We start from the raw sequence: 17,587 nt of genomic DNA, 5'->3' as shown, positions 1-17,587 counted from the left end.
CACTTTACAATGGAGGCTAATAGAGCATGGAACACTACTGGAAAATAAAAGATTAAGAAGTTACTGATGAAGCCAGAAAAGTTTTGATATAAGAAAGTTGTGCCTTCTGTGTTTCCAACGCAAGTTTGAGGTAACAAAAAGGGATCTGGAAATAATCATTTTATTGCATAATACTGGTAGTATTTTTCTCGTGGTAAGGATACATTTTCTATTTGCTTGTGCGAGTTCTCACATAAATATGGAAGTAATCAAAACGAAACTAACCATGTGACAAGAAAAGTTTGCTGTGATTTGGTCTTTGAAGAGGAATGCACCCCTCAGGGGGAGAAATAATTTTGCAGAGAAAGACGAATGCTGTGGTGGCAGCATATATATATATATATATATATATATATATATATATATATATATATATATATATATATATATATATATATATATATATATATATATATATATATATATATATACAGTGGTGTGAAAAACTATTTGCCCCCTTCCTGATTTCTTATTCTTTTGCATGTTTGTCACACAAAATGTTTCTGATCATCAAACACATTTAACCATTAGTCAAATATAACACAAGTAAACACAAAATGCAGTTTTTAAATGATGGTGTTTATTATTTGACTAATGGTTAAATGTGTTTGATGATCAGAAACATTTTGTGTGACAAACATGCAAAAGAATAAGAAATCAGGAAGGGGCAAATAGTTTTTCACACCACTGTATTTTGTTCAGAAATAACATGTATAAATTATTTTACAATGTGTGTGTAATCGCAAGCCATGAATCAATACCCAACAACTGTCTTGGTCGTTTTCAGTAATTTTAAAGTCGTTTTCCAGTGTGCTTCATGCCCAATTACCTTCCATTGTAAAGCACAGTGGGTGCATGATGTTTTCTGTTAATTTTAAAAAATTCATAACCTTTGAACACAATTTTACAAGATAAATGTGTGTGTATATATGAATATACTGTATAACCTTAGACTTGAGCTTTAATATGAATCATTGAGTAGATATTATTTTATGTTTTTCTGTATATACCATTTATATACCATTCAAAATTTGTTTATTGTATTATCACAACAGAAGCTGAGGCTTGTTTTGTTTTTTCCGACCACTGTTAAGCTGAAGGTGTTTGCACGTTTTGAAACCCTCTCACAAAATATCCAAAAGGCAAGGCGATTTTGAAAAACCATAACTACTTTGAATATCTAGATGTCATTTTTAATATTAAAAATATTATTCCACTTCTGACACAACCAAATGTTGTTCTCTTTGACCTTGCACTAGTAGACCCATTCTTAGCGGCTATGTTAGCCAGCCCCAAATTTATCTAAAAACAGATGGGGTTTACTCCATGTAGTTGAGCTGAGAAGCTAGAGATTCACTTGACATATTCAAAGAAGTCAATGTAACAGATTTGAAATTGCAAAAAATAATGCAGGCAGTCAAGAGTGAACTGCTTTAGACCATTCTATAAAAGCTAGACATGCCTAAGATTTGTAAAAGATGCAACAAGACTTGTATTGGCACTTTCAATCCTAGCACTTGTGCATGTAAACATCACTGACAGGCAACTGGATAGCACTGGTAATGATGAACTGGATGCCCTCACTGAAAGGTATGATAAGGACATTGGTACTCACAGAAGACTTCACTGGTTGAGTAGTGGAGGCAAGTGTTCTGTTGGTTAGGAGTGTACTTGAACTTCCTGTTTATACATTTCTCTTCTCGGTACTCAAATGTGGCATTTGGTGCCACTGCCCATCTGCCAAGTAGTTTTGTCTGCCTAAGGTAAAGTCATCTCTGATGGAGGATTGCAGGAATCATCAGGTAGAGGGGTTCTTTCATCGGATTGGCTGGCCCAGTGCTTACTCAGCTGTGGAATGGCCAATAGGGGGAGGCAGCTTGATGGCTGAGATCTCCAGGACCTGAGCTTAAACATGAATCATTGAGTAGATATTATTTTATATTTTTCTTTATATACCATTCAAATATTTGTTTATTGTATTAAGACAGTCACAACTGCACACAGTTTTCAACAGGTTTCAATCACTGTGGTGTTTGCACGTAACCTGGTTTCTTTCCTCATCCCAATCATGTAAAGTATAGCTTAACTGGAGACTGTAAATTGGCCTTCAATAAGTGAGTGTGTATGTGCATGACCTGTAATGGACTGAAGTCTCTTCAAAGAACGGTTCCCGTCTAGAACTACCAAATTGACTTGAACTCTCAGGAACCCTCATTAAGGAGGTTAATCAAACCAGCTTCAACAGTGTTTGATCAGGGGTGTGTCATTATACCAATATCTCCATATACACTAAATTTCCTGCTGAAAATGTATATTTGTGTCAAAATGACCTCACAAAAGTATCATTATTCAGCTAATGTAAATTAAGATCTTAATTGTGACACACAGCATTAACTTTACAGCATTTTAATTGCAACACTAATAAGCAACACTATTTCTCAATGCTAGCTTAGCAGAAAAAATGCAAGGAATCAATGAACCTAAATGCATGCTTGTTATCTATTTATGCAGATAGCTTCCACTAAAAGTAAACCAAGCTAAATAAAGAAGAAACAAAATCAGGCGCAACATTTTATTGGACAGCACTTTCTCATTAGTGTAGCATGAGCCAGTGTAGATACTGAAGCATGTAAAGCCAGTGTTGATACCACAGAGAAACCTGATAAGAGCAGGGAGGCAACAATGGATGCAATGTTCACACTTCTGACTCAAAAAGGTTTCATGACGCTTTCAGCTTGATTTGTTACAAAAGCATACTATTAGGCTAACTTTCAGTCAAGTGAAAATGCAGCAATTTGTTTTGTAAATTTTGTTTGTGAAAAAACAAATCTAACCCTTTCACAGAGGTATGTAAATCATTTAGGAACTAAACTGTCAAGCACCACATGAAAACAAAAGATCATCAAAAGTGAGTAATAGAGACAAACTGTGAACAATAAAGGCAGCAAGCATTTGAGCTTCATGGCTAAGGAGGGCATTCCACATTTGAAAAATAATTATTTATTTTTTTTACAGTTTATATTTCAGTGGGTGGGTGAAATGCTATCACCAATCCCTTGTAGTAATAGATATTCTTCCTCTTGTTGTCCTTGAAACCACTACTAGAAAAAATGAGAATGCAACCTTGTTTTAGTGCTCATTCATTCATGCTTTGATCTGACCATTCATGAAAAGCTGCATGTTTATATTGCGCTGATAACAGAGAATAGAGGCTTAAACTCTTTATCCTTTCCAGACATAAAGTTTACAGTATATGTTAGAGTACAGAGACTATTTATAAGATAGCAGTGTAGTACTAGGGTGTTGTACTGTGTTAGCCATTAAATGTAGAATGTAAATACATTTTGCCTGAAGAAGGGGCCTGAGTTGCCTCGAAAGCTTGCATATTGTAATCTTTTTAGTTAGCCAATAAAAGGTGTCATTTTGCTTGGCTTTTCTCTAAGATAGAAATGGAAATTCTCCAGGAAGCAACTATTTTACACGTTTACAAATGGTAACATTATTAATTCATATAAATAGTTTTTCAGAGGTATCATTTTTTTCATCAGTTTCAAATTAAAAAGCCTATTGGCATGGAATTATGTGTTTGTTGATGGCTGTTCACATGCTTAGTTATTTATTTAGTATACACTACTGTTCAAAAGATTTAAATCACCTCACTACTTTTTCAGTCAAGAGTGAACTGCTTTAGACCATTCTATAAAAGCTAGACACGCCTAAGATTTGTAAAAGATGCAGCAGGACTTGTATTGGCACTTTCAATCCTAGCACTTGTGCATGTAAACATCACTGACAGGCAACTAGATAGCACTGGTAATGATAAACTGGATGCCCTCACTGAAAGGTATGATAAGGACATTGGTACTCACAGAAGACTTCACTGGTTGAGTGGTGGAGGCAAGTGTTCTGTTGGTTAGGAGTGTATTTGCACTTCCTGTTTATATGTTTCTCTTCTCGGTACTCAAATGTGGCACTTGGTGCTGGGCACTTAAAGCCCATTGAAGCACTTTTAGTATGATTTTATGCTATACAAAAATAAATTGTATACTGTTTAGGGATGTGTTTTAGTACCTAAATCATTTTGAAGACATTGGTTCAGACCCATCTAAACCCCAAAAGGCCACTTTCCTCCCAATGTAGCTAGAGAGGCAAGATTGAAAATGTTTTGATTATGGGAAAGCAATAGACGTATTAAGAATATCCATCCATCCATCCATCCTCTTCCGCTTATCCGAGGTTGAGTCGCAGGGGCAGCAGCTTGAGCAGAGATGCCCAGACTTCCCTCTCCCCGGCCACTTCTTCTAGCTCTTCTGGGAGAATCCCAAGGCGTTCCCAGGCCAGCCGAGAGACACAGTCCCTCCAGCATGTCCTGGGTCTTCCCCGGGGCCTCCTCCTGGTTAGGCGTGCCCGGAACACCTCACCAGGGAGGCGTCCAGGAGGCATCCTGATCAGATGCCCGAACCACCTCATCTGACTCAATTAAGACATATAATACTATCTGACATATTAAGAATAAAAATATCTTAATTAAAATAAAACAGAAGGCAAATATTAGTCTGCAACGTGAGTTCTGCTTTTAAATATCAGCCAGTAGTGCACTGCTTGTGTTTTGGCCATGGGTTTGGGAATTCTTACTAAGGAAAATTATGTCTGTAGTACTTGGCTGTTGTTCTGTGTTAGCCATTATGAATGTAGAGAAAAGTTAAGCAAAATGACACCTTTTTTTTGGCTAAGTAAAAAGAGGCAACTCGAAAGCTTGCATATTGTAATCTTTTTAGTTAGCCAAAAAAAGGTGTCATTTTGCTTAACTTTTTCTCTAAGGAAAATTAGTAAGTTGTATTTATAATTGAATTTATGTTGACAAGTTAGCTTCTGATATCTTTCATACAGATGCTGTATATATACATATTATTATTTTTTTATCTCATAAGACTGGTTTAAAGATGTTCATAGCGGAGTGGTTTTGAGGCAAATTTTACTTTTTCAGAAACACTGCTAACTAGCAAACACTGAAGTGCTGTTGCATTAAGGAAATATAAAGTGTAGAAGCTTATTACATTTAAATGTGTATCCCTAAAATTGCAAAATGACCCGTTTGAATTACATAAGGGGATCAAAATATCTCCTTCAGAATTTATTCTATATCTAACACTTACTTTTGTATAGCATCTTTCTATAGTTAACACATTTCTGAGCAGTTTCCAAGTATTACATATGAAGAGTCAGTCATCAGAAAGTGTTTAGCTTGCTGTGTTAAGAGAAACAAGTTTTATTTTTTAAAACCAAAGTATTTGCTGTAATATTCAGAGCTTTTTTGTGCCACTCAAATGGCATGTTTTGTCTTGCTTATAGAAAATCTCTTCTACAGCTGAATTGATGTCTTCATCATTGGCATGTCATGTTCCAGGGATGTGGCCCGTCAGATTGAGAAACATGGTATACACGTCAAGCCAGGTCTGGAGAATAGGATGGCGATTGATAACTGTTGGAACTCCTTATTTTAGAGAGCGGCCTTTGCCACCTGTGGAGTGTGAGCTAGGGCATTGCCATGAGGCAAAAGGGCAGTAGTTCACAGTTTTCATTGCCACTTTTTCCTCATTCACAAAGCAAATTAACTTAGCATGTCTCAGAAAGACCATATAATGTTATCAGTATAGACTACATGCTCAGTATATATTGTATATGTAATCTTGCAGACACTGACTTGGATGTTGAATTTCTTTGATTTTGGAAGATCACCATTTTTCCATTGTTTTGACTGCTTTTTAGACTCTGGATGACAGTGATTAATCCAAGCTTCATCCCCATGAATGAAATGCTTGTTAAATTTCTCCCAGTCTGTACTCATTAGCGTAAAATTCTAATGTGAACATTGAATATGTGGATGCTACAGGAGTCCCATTCTGGATACCCACCCGGTTCATGCCTTTTTCATATTTAATGTTTCACGATAAATGGATTCAGCTGATTTGTAGCTAGTTCTTGTAATGTCTGGTGTCTCGCACACTGTCGCTCTTTGAATTTCTTTTATAAATTGGCTTAATGGTGGCAACATTTTCTTCTCTCTCTGATGTTGAAGGCTGGACAGATCTTAAGTCATCTTAAGAGAGATCCTGCCAAGATGGATTTCTGAGACCCACTCGTCACTGCAGCATATGAAAAAGACAGGTCCTGGTTCATGTTGACTAGGGCAAGAGTCAACCTCCAAATGCATGTTTTTTTCATTAACTTTTGAAAATTGTTGAGAGCACAATGCTTTTTTTTTTCTTCTGCATCAATGTTAACGTAAACGAAAGACATACAAATACGTATACATGACATTCCACAGTTGCCAGTATAAACTACGGGCTTGTAATTCTTTTGTGTTAGTAGACAGGAACTAATCTTTGGCCATATGCAAATTTCAATTTTTAACTTTTATATAAACTGAGCAGTAAGGCCCATTTAACAAATATATTTTATTATTTTGTCTATGTTGTTAGGTGTGGGTTGCTGACAGGGAAAATAAAAGAATACAAGTCTTCAGTGCTGTCTCTGGAGAATGGCTGGGAACTTGGAGTAGCTGCTTCCACGAGGGTGGTCCATACTCTGTCAGGTAATTACTGCTATTGATTTCTCACTGAAAGGTCATTCTTTTTGCACAGATCAGGACATAAAATGCCCTTCATACTATCCAAGCAATTTGCACATTAAGCCACTGGGAGTTACCTAGTTTTTCATTTTTGTCCTTTATCTTAGTAAGGCTGTGTATGTATGTTTGTATTATATAAATTGTGATACAGGCGCTTTATTGGTGCCTGACACAAGAGGCACGGGTAAAAAAAAACCCAAAAGATTTTATTTTTTCTTCACCTGTGGGGCATGTCTTCCCCATAATCCCCACAGGCACAACACAGTCCCAAAAATACCACCAAAGAAAAACACCCAAACCACTCTTCTTTTCCTCCACTCCTCCCAGGGCTGCTTTGTCGTCCTTCTCCCGACTCTGGCGCCCTGAGTAGTGGCTGCAGGCTCTTCTTATAGTCCACCAGGAAGTGCTTGAGGTGGTAATTAGCCTAATTAGGATGCACATCCGGGTGTGGCTGCATCACAGCCCAGACTGGCTCGTTAAGTCCTTGCAGCTTCCCCTGGCAGTGTCCGGAGCTTATCCCTGTTGGGTTCTGTGAAGTCCCATGCCTGTGGCCCCGATACAACCCAGGGGGCCTGCCACCAGGTGTTCCAAGGGATGTAGCGTGGATCCCATGGCTGCTCCCCCGGATCCAGTGTTGAAGGGGCATTCCGGCCGGGCATGGGTCCTGGTTGTCTGCCGCAAAATATAATATATATCCAAAAAAATATTTTGGCTTAGAAGAATACCTGTGGCCAACTCCAATTAAATCGTCAGCCTTAGCTGGTTACCACTGTGTATTCATGGATATCTTCTTATATAATATGCTACCGTGCCTGTCCGTTTGTCTGTCCAGGATTTTAAATAACCTGTAGCTCACAAATCATTTCACCTATTGACCTGAACTTTTGTACTCAAATACTATGTGCTGTCTACTGTCCGCTTTAGGGGTGATGATTGACCGCCAAGGTTATTCCTCTTTTTTTATTTTTATTATATTTAATTGAAGAATCGACTCTCGGTAGCAGCCAGCTTGGCGGCCATGCAGCGCATGCGTACGGGGGCCATTCTCATTCCCTACCACCTTTGCCATCACTTCCCCTACCTCTTCATATCTTAAATCATTCTTGAGGCAGATTGTAGACTTGATCGAAAAATTAAAGAAAACGTACTAACTGCAACACAAACACTGACTTAATCAGTTTTAACGCAAAAAGATGCAGACGAAAGAAGAGAAGAAGCAGGCCGCTAGGGTGGAGAAAAGAAGAGCTGCTCAGGAAGTAGCAAGAGCATCAGCCTCTGAGCAAATGAATGCTAAACGTACAGAGAAAGGGGATGAAAACTAGGAATGCTCAAGTCAAGTGTAGTATCTTGCAGTGCGCTGTTACTGGTACAGTATAAAGTATTTCCATTAGTTCCAGCTTATAGTGTACAAGAGATGTTTCTATAATAGTACTTATTATATGTAGTGGTAGTAATAAAAGGTTAATTAACTGCAAGCTCTTAAAATTTGTAAGTGTAGAATCTTGTATCTGTAGAGTATTTGGTAAAAAAAATTGACGCAAATATCTAGAATGTTTCTGTTAACTCAGTTGTTTATTGGCTTGTTGAGAGTAGTTAATGTTGTTATCTTTAAAATTTAATGAAATGCACCTCACATTGTGACAATAAAGTTAACTCTGTTGTTACTTTTATTTTGTCAATTTACTATTAAGAATGCTAGCTATTGCACAGAAACACGTTTCCCTTGCTTGTTACAGAGTGTACCGTTGCACCAACTCGCAAAAGATGTCACTTAATTAAACTGCATTCACCTACTGCTGACATCCTCCCCTGTCTGTTTTAAATAATTTAAATGTAAATAGCGGGTTGGAGAATGACTGACTGACTTCAGTTGGTTTGTATTTTTATTTATTTATTTATTTTTGTCTAACATTTGCCACCTACATCTTGTCGTACTACTGTATGTGGTAGAAATCCGCATATAAACTTTAAATCTTAACATATGCAGGTTTGAAAAGGAGTGGATGGATATTTGATCTTTACTTAACCCTCACTACATGTTAGTAAGAAACAGTAACATTTTCAAACAACAAAAACTGCTGCGAAAAATAAAAGTATGATGAAATAATATAATTTGCAGTTTCACTTTCAAAGTCTACATGCAAGAATGCTGCAAAAATAAAAAATAAAAATGAAATAACATTTCAATTTCATTTTCATCCTGAACAGCAACGAAGCTGCAATAATTAAAACACAAATGAGCACTGGCGCCACCTGCTGCTCATTCACTTTTCATTTTCCACTTTGCATTTTCGTTTTTGAGTTCTAAACATGCAAATTGTGTGAGTCAATGTGCAGGGCTTTGCACCTCGACTTCCCACAGTTCTTTGTCCTTTGGCTGTAGTCACTTCAATCGATAGAATACTTCTCACTTTGACTGTGTTTAAGTCATTTGATTTTGATCTTTTACACCTCCGTATTGTGAGCTCACAGTGAAACCGTCTCACAAAATTTGAAGAACACACATAATTGTAGTTCTGAAGTAACTAATGTGCTGTTTAATTACAGTATTTAACATGACAAAATTTAGCCTTTATTACATGATAATTATATTTATTTGCACATAAGTTGAAATGGAATGCATTGTTTTTTTTTTTTTTTTTTGGGTAGTTATATAATAAATTTACCCCCCTTCAGTTTTCACCACCGCCTCCTCCATCTCATACCCCTGTAGTTGATTGACGACTCAATTGGGCTCTTTATTGTTATAACTTTTCAAACTAAGGTGATATGGTAGTGTTTATTTTGTTCACTATGATAATCTGTAATTTTCGTTTAATTCATGCTTCTTTTTCCATCAGTTATAAAAAAATTTTTAATCCACCTTTTTAGTCCCGATAAATGTTGTTTCATAGAAACAATTATCTGATCACGTACACATACAAATATAAAGATCATTTGAAACAACAGTATGAAAATACTGCAATTCAAAACTATTTTTGTACCTCTTCATGCATATTTTGGAATTATATTTTTGAAATGATATGTTCAATACTTTCTAGAATGGTCAGAAAATTGATTCTGGTTTGTTTAAATGTCATTCTTTTTTGTTTATAAATATGAAATGAATTGATAGATAATAGAGTTCATTTTTGTTACTGCTGATTTTCTTAATTAGGTGGATTTAAAAAAATCTTATAATGGAAAAGAAGCATGAATTAAACAAAAATTACAGATTATATATAATATATAAATTCCAACGTCCGTCTGTCTGTAACATTCTGGTTGATTTTGCAACTTCTTTCATCGTGATAAGTATCATAGTTCACTTGCGGATTTATGTGCGCGAATCCGAGGGCGAAACAGAGGGTCGAGGGGAGGGGGGTGGGGCCCTCCTCACTCACTCACATGCCAGTCTCGGAGCATATCTTACATCTGCTTAGCTAGCGAACAAGGAAACTACTTAACACTAGAATTACCACAAACCAAGTGTAATCAAGAGTCCCGGTTCGATCCCCACTCACTCCTATATTTGCCGTTTTCAGTAGTAAGCTGGTCTTTTTGTTAATATTATACCGTACACACATGCACTTGGTTTGCGTCTGTACTTGCGCTGTTACTTAGAGAATCAGATCGGGGGGATGGGTGATGTTAGAGCGCGTGAGCTTATTCAGTGCAGCAGGAACAACGCACATGTTGATCTTTTTCTTCTTTCAGTACATGTGCCTTCCCTGTTTATTTGTATATCTCTGCCTGTCTATCTCTCTATTATGCAGTGCTCTGTCTGTCTGTGTGTTATGGATCTTGAAAAAATAAGTTATAAGGATAGTTGTTCATGTTAATTGCAGTCTTAATTGTTAAAAAAATATTTTAAAAGGAGCATCCCACATGAAAATATAACGATCTTATTAACTGACAGTGCATACCAATTTATAAATTTTATGTCCGTTTGAGGTTAAAAAGAAAAAAAAAAGTAACACTTTATCTCCAGTGGGGTATCGAACTCATGTCTGTGAGGCACAGCAAAGCTACTCGCTCAGAGAGGCAAATCTTGGCGCGCTGCGCCACGGAAACTGTTGCATTGTCCTTGAAGCTTTTGTGAAAGTGTTTATTTAATCTTTGGAACTCGGGCTTTACACATTCTATAGTTTATGCCTATATTTTGTAACATTTATTACTAAAATATGAAAAAGTTTCTGTTTTAACAATGTGTTTACACAGATTACTGTAGAAACAGTACACACATGAAATGCGTGTGTTCCAAATAACGATCTATTATTTCCAGTCTAAAACTCCACTTCACTCCCAGACAATCAATCAAGGCATGAGCTGGGAAAAGTGCGTTCACGTTCTAAGTCGGAGGGGGGATGGAATAGCCGGTTGCTGGCAGCTTGTCTTTTATCAGCACATTTAGAGGACAAAAGACGCTGGCGGAGAGGTGTGAACGGATTTAAGAAGCGATTTAAGGTGGGCCGGATCTACGAGTTTTTTCGTAGACTCGGGTAATTCTAGTGTTACGCATTTGCTTGAACATTCCAGTTGATTTTGCAACTTGTCTCATCACACTAAAAATCATAGTTTGCTTGTAGGAGCGATATATTCGCTCTAATCTGAGACAGAGGCTGCAGGCCGAGGGGATAGGGAAACTTGACATCAGGAGTAGGGAGCCAGGTAGAGCTCTCCTTGCTGTCCTGTTTCACTTGTATGTGATGGAGCCATGGGGCACGGCTAGTAGTGAATATTAAAATCACTACCATATCACCTTATTTTGAAGAAAAATAAAGTAAAAGTTAAAAAACAAAAAAAGATAATATTACTGTATCACCTTATTTTAAAAAGTTGTAACAAGTCATCAATCAACTACAGGAGAACGGGATGGAGGAGGAGGTGGTGAAAACTGTAGAGGGGTACATTCATTATATAATACTGCAAAAAACAAACATACAAAGTATCCCATTTGCACTTCAGTGTAAATAAATATAAATTATGACATAATAAAGGCTTATTTTTGCGATGTTAAATATAAATAGCACATTAATTATTTAAGGACTACAATTATGCATGATCTTCAGATTTTGTGAGACGGTTTCGCTGTGAAGCTCACAGTATGGAGGTGAAAACATCAAAATCACATGACTTACACACAGTCAAAGTGAGAGGTATTCTGTCGATCGACGTGGCTACAGCTGAAGCACCCTTTGCATGTTGAGAACTTGAAAATGAAATGCAAAGCAGAAAATGAAAATTGAATGAGCAGCAGGTGCCACCAGTGCTTATTTGTTTTATTTTTCATTTTTGCAGCTTCATTACTGTTTAGGCTGAAAATGAAATTGCAAATGGTGTTATTATAATATATTTTATTTTTAACTTTTGCAGCATTCTTATGTGTAGACTTTGAAAATGAAATTGCAAAAGAGAGATTGCATTTTCATTTTATAATTTTCATTTTCATTTCCTTTTTTACAGAAAATACCTCCCATATTAAAAAAAAATTGCAATTTTTGTGGCAATTGCAAGCATTCATTTTAAGGATAGTGCAGTACTCAAAAGAGCAATTTAAAGAGTACAAAACCATGAGAACTTGGAGCTTGCAAGTACAGCAGCGGCACGGCGCTACAAATATACAGTACTTGCGTTCCTCAAAGCCACAGAGCACTGTTGGCTGCTTGATGTGAGTTGTAGTTCCCTTGTCAGAAAACGTTTTTATATACTAGGGGGCTTTGCCCGCCCACCCCCTTCCTCCTGGCTATGCGCCAACCACTTCGCGTCTCTGCCTCTCGTGTTGTGAAGCGGGGGGCTGAACGCACGCTAAGGAGATGTGGTCGCTCCTCCAAAACCCCCTCTTAAATAGTGATACAATGGGAAACAAATACATTAGTTTTTACCTCCTCTTTGCTCGATCAGCAGGCTTGCTGCTGCTGCTTGTGCTGTGCTGCGTGATCTGCATGTCGCGCTGCTCTTCGACATTTAAAAGCCTGTACAGCAGCTGTCCTTTTGTCTCACTGCCTTGTCTCGCAGAATATTAAAGTGTCTCCAAGAAAATCACGTTTCAACCCAAGATTTTTTTATTATAATAGAGAGACATATTAAAAGTGATGAAAATGGGCTGGTACTCTCTGGCACTTCTTCCAATTTAAACATAAAGTACCAACATTTTATCTTAGCATACTAGTGAATACTATCAATTTTTCGTGAATTTTCACGCTCCCCAAACATGACCTTCAATCCATGTTTCTAATGTTGATGTATCCCTAGACTCAAAGCTTCTCTGGGGGAACCTCCCCTCCCCTCCTACTCGAACCCGCATCTGGTCCAACTACCTCTTCTACTGAAGTCTGTGAGGAATTCCTCCACTTTTTCCGTAACAAAATTAAAGATCTAAATAATTCAACTAACATAAATATATCATCTGTTTATATCTCTCCCTGTTTTCCCACTACATCCAGCTCCTTCTCTAAGTTCTCACCAGTCACTTCTGCGTTTGTTAATAACCTGCTTTGTAAAATGAGGCCGACTACTTGTGTACTGGACCCCATCCCCACCACACTACTTAAATCCTGCCTTCATGCCATAATCCCGACTGTTACAACAATAATAAACTCATCCCTTGACACTGGCTCCGTGCCGCTCACTTTTAAAATTGCTTCTGTAACCCCAATGTTAAAAAAGTCTGGCCTTGATGCTGACAATCTTAACAATTTCCGGCCTATTTCCCACTTACCTTTCCTGTCAAAAGTTCTTGAGCGTGTTGTAGCTTCCCAACTCACCAATTGCCTAACCTCTAATAATTTGATGGAACCCTTTCAGTCTGGTTTCAGGGCGCGGCACAGCTGTGAAACTGCTCTGCAACGGGTAACCAATGATTTGCTTATGGCAGCAGACTCTGGACAAACTAGCATATTAATTCTGTTAGACCTCAGTGCAGCATTTGACACAGTCAGACATGACATCCTACTGTCCAGAATGGAGAACATGCTGGGTATCTCTGGCACTGCCCTCCAGTGGTTCAAGTCCTATCTGACTGATAGGCAAGAGTTTGTTAGTCTTGGCAACAGCAGATCCAACTCTGTGCCAGTCATACAAGGAGTCCCTCAGGGCTCTGTCCTTGGTCCTCTGCTTTTCTGTATTTATATGCTTCCCCTTGGCCATATTATCCGTAGTTATGGATTGGGTTATCATTTTTATGCAGATGATACCCAGCTCTACTTCAATGTTAAAAGTGGAACTTCATCAGAGCTTTCTCAGCTCACAACCTGCCTTAGTGAAATTAAAACCTGGATGGAGCAGAACTCTTTAAAATTAAATTGCAATAAAACTGAACTCCTGCAAATTGGGACTAAAATGCAACTTAATAAAATGAGCTCCTTCCCAGTCCATCTTGGCAGTGATCTCATCAGACCTGCCTCTACTGTAAAAAAATCTTAGTGTCATTTTTGATTCCTCCCTCACTTATTCCGCCCACATAAATCACATTAAGAAACTTTCTTACTTTCACCTCCGTAACATATCCCGTGTTCGCTCCTTCCTCTCCTTCTCTAATGCTGAGAAACTTGTCCATGCTTTTATCACATCCCGCATCGATTATTGTAATTCCCTACTGGCAGGTGCCCCTTCTAATCTTATATCACAGCTCCAGCTTATTCAAAACTCAGCTGCAAGAGTCCTTACTCGAACAAGCAGCAGCGAGCACATCACACCCATCCTGCTCCGTCTCCACTGGCTCCCTGTGTCTTACAGAATCGAATATAAAATCCTACTAATAACCTACAAAGCTTTAAATAACCTCTCACCAAACTACATCAGTGACTTCCTCCATCACTATATGCCTGCCCGCCCACTAAGGTCCTCTGATTCTGGTAATCTTGTTGTGCCCCTCACTAATCTACACTCTATGGGTGACAGGGCCTTCAGCTGTATAGCGCCCAGACTCTGGAATGGCCTACCAAAATTAATCAGGTCAGCTGACTCCATGAATTCTTTTAAAAAACAACTCAAAACTCATCTGTTCAGGAAGGCTTTTAGCTCTGCTTGACTTTATTACCTTTCTCTCAGTTTACTTCTCTGTCAAGATGCCAATGTAACCTGTATGTGTGTGCGAGACCATCAATTATGTTGTCTGTTTTTTTTTTTCAGAATTTACTGTCTTAATCTTCTTTATTTATTTATCTGGTTTGTACAATGCTATATACTGTATATTCTGCCGTTCTTTATTATATTCTGTAAGTGCCTTGAGCATGGGAAAGGCGCTATATAAATAAAATGTATTATTATTATTATTACGTGATCTTTGATCGACTATCACTGGCTCATGACTATCAACGTTTCACCATACCAATACCTTTTTAATGTACCTGTGAGCAAAGAAACCTCTCTGTAAATCTTCAAGGGGGACATCCCTAACGCTTCAGTTAAGTGTTAACATATCCCAGCATTCAAACCTTCACAGGGGAATACCCCCAAAACTCTTAAAGTGAATGTCACTGTATTGATATACCCCCAGTAATTTTGCACAGCTTCAATCACTGCATGTTAAACACCATTCTGTGTCAATGGCACGTTTAACTGGTCACTCAACAGCATAGTTTTATGATTATTTTTACGAAGGGAAACCAATTAAATTTTGCTCAAATTGCTGGTTTATCACTAATATTAGGCTAAAAGCAGCTCTAGTCCAGATTCTGTTGTTTATGTTCTGAGCCCTGTTACATATGCTTGCAAACATAATATAAGGACTCGTCATGAAAGAGAAAGGTTTGAAGTCCACTTTACTTGCTGAACTATGCCACAAACTAGTGATTCTCATTGACCTCTAAGACTGGGTATCTGCGTACAAGCTAATTTGGTCACTATATTTATATTAGTCTTTAGCTACTCTGACCCTCTATCCTCTCAGGTAGGATGGGCCATGATGCACTACCACAAACTAGCATATGGAATCTCACACACCTCCTGCTGCAAATAAGACTGCTTGACAGCTTTCTTCTGAGGTGTATAAGTTCTAACCTAACGGGCATTTTTGCATGGAACCTTTCATTTTACTGCAAAACCTCCATAATATTAACCATTACTTTTAACAATTGTGGATACATTAGGGTTCAAGGAAAATATTTAAAAATGTTGCATTTTTCAGAAGTGCAAATGCTCATAAGTTGCATCATATTTGTCTTGTTACAGGGTTCAGGCCTGTTGTTTCTGGCCCACTTTGGTCCAGCACTTAACCCCACATCCTTCGAAAATAGTTGACCTATGTATGTCCAACAATTACAGTCATATAAGTCATTTAATTTAATCAGGATTTTTGCAGTCTGCTCCATTTAGTCATGGGACCTGGCCTATTGACAAGAAATCGTTTACATACATAATTTATTTGAATATACTGCATATGTACACACATACTGATACAAATACAAGTGCATGCATTCACACACTCAAAAGAAATGTATAAGAGTAATAGCTGACATCTTGTTTGCCGTACCAGAGCATATGCTGGATGATGAAGAGAAAGAAATGAACGAACACACACGCACACACTCCCCACAATAGAGGTGTAATGATTAACTTGAACAGAGGCATTGGACCTCCCCTGTGAAAATCAGTCTACCTATGCAGCTTATTGACTTCAGTTGAACCAGTGTGCATAGTTTCAAATTAAATGTTATGTAAGTTGTTCACTTTACACAATTTCCTCTTTTTCTCTGCAATTATTTGTATACATAATAAATATATAAGATAACATATTTGAGTTTATATTACTATGCAGTGCAATCAGTTGTATTGTATTGTAACATCTTCCATTGACTGATGTCCTTAAGTATCACTAAAATGAAATTTACATGGAAGTACGGTATGGACCATCCCATTCAGATCTTTTAATACCTGCCTCTGTGAACTCATTTTTAATTAAGTAACCTGCCTTAATTTATTTGTTTATCTTGTCTCTGAAACTTTAAAGTGTAATTTTTTACTACAGCCCTGTTTTTTTTTGTATAACTTGCATTTTTAGGTTCACTTCAGACCAGAAATATATCATTATCGCCCAGCTCAATATCAATCAAATAATGCTGCTGAAGGCACCACCTGTTGGAGCAATTGGATTGTGCAATATAATAAGCTTGATCAAGATGGCAAATGGCATCAAGCCGCACCTTGTTGACATTGATGTCAACACTCAAGATTTCTATGTTGCAGAAATTGGAGCACAACAAGCACAAAAATTTGTACCATATTTCTGGGGGTTCATTTTTGACATTTTTATATGATTGATCCAGAAGGTGTTTTTTTGTTTTATGTTCTCTTCTGATTACATTCATTCATTCGGTGAGGCTGGCTATGCATTATGGTTTTTCAACTCCTTGTCAGCAATGTAAATACTGGCGAAAACAGCATAGCCATCTGCTTCTTGTGTGTAGGGAAAGCATGCATCTTTACTGTCTGTGAAACTGCAATGGTTTTTTTCTAGACGTGTACATCTGTAAATACTGTCTGATCAAAACAAAAAAGAAAACAAAAAAGAGGCTGCTCTTTTATGTTGTGTTCTGTAGGATATTTAATACACAGTGTCATTTTCTTCTTTCAGTTAACTACAGGACAGTCACTCAGTGGCACAAACTTCAGGATTGCAGAATCGTAAGGCTGTAGAAAATGTGACAACGTTGAGGGGTCAGGATTAGAAATAAAGAACATCAGTAGAATGTATTAATTGTTTTTCAAGGGTGTAAATATCTTATAAATTCAAAAATGAGAAGGGACATTTTTTCAGTAGTAAATCAATAAGACTATAGAGCAGTTACAACTCAAGTTTTAATACCTGACTCGTTTGTTTTTAAATTAAAATTATAAGTGACATACCTGCATTGGCGATCCTAAATTGTCTCTGGTGTGTGTGTGTGTGCGTGCGTGCGTGCGTGCGTGCGTGCGTGCGTGCGTGCGTGTGTGTGT

The 17,587-nt window shown here is 37.6% G+C and overlaps 1 protein-coding gene across 1 annotated transcript in view; it reads left to right on the top strand.

Annotated features, from left to right (window-relative positions):
* Positions 1-17,163, top strand: part of LOC114649893 (NHL repeat-containing protein 3-like) — a 47,921-nt gene extending 30,758 nt beyond the window's left edge. The window contains exons 6-7 of the mRNA XM_028799262.2: positions 6,522-6,634; positions 16,653-17,163. Of these exons, the coding sequence (XP_028655095.1) occupies positions 6,522-6,634; positions 16,653-16,908 (369 nt within the window). The 3' untranslated portion in view covers positions 16,909-17,163. The remainder of the gene's footprint in view (positions 1-6,521; positions 6,635-16,652) is intronic.
* Positions 17,164-17,587: the final 424 nt, after the last annotated feature.

The sequence above is a fragment of the Erpetoichthys calabaricus genome, chromosome 4 (assembly GCF_900747795.2).
Source record: "Erpetoichthys calabaricus chromosome 4, fErpCal1.3, whole genome shotgun sequence".
Lineage (NCBI taxonomy): Eukaryota > Metazoa > Chordata > Cladistia > Polypteriformes > Polypteridae > Erpetoichthys > Erpetoichthys calabaricus.
Note: the sequence above shows the minus strand (reverse complement) of the source record. Positions and strands in the feature narration are given on the sequence as shown.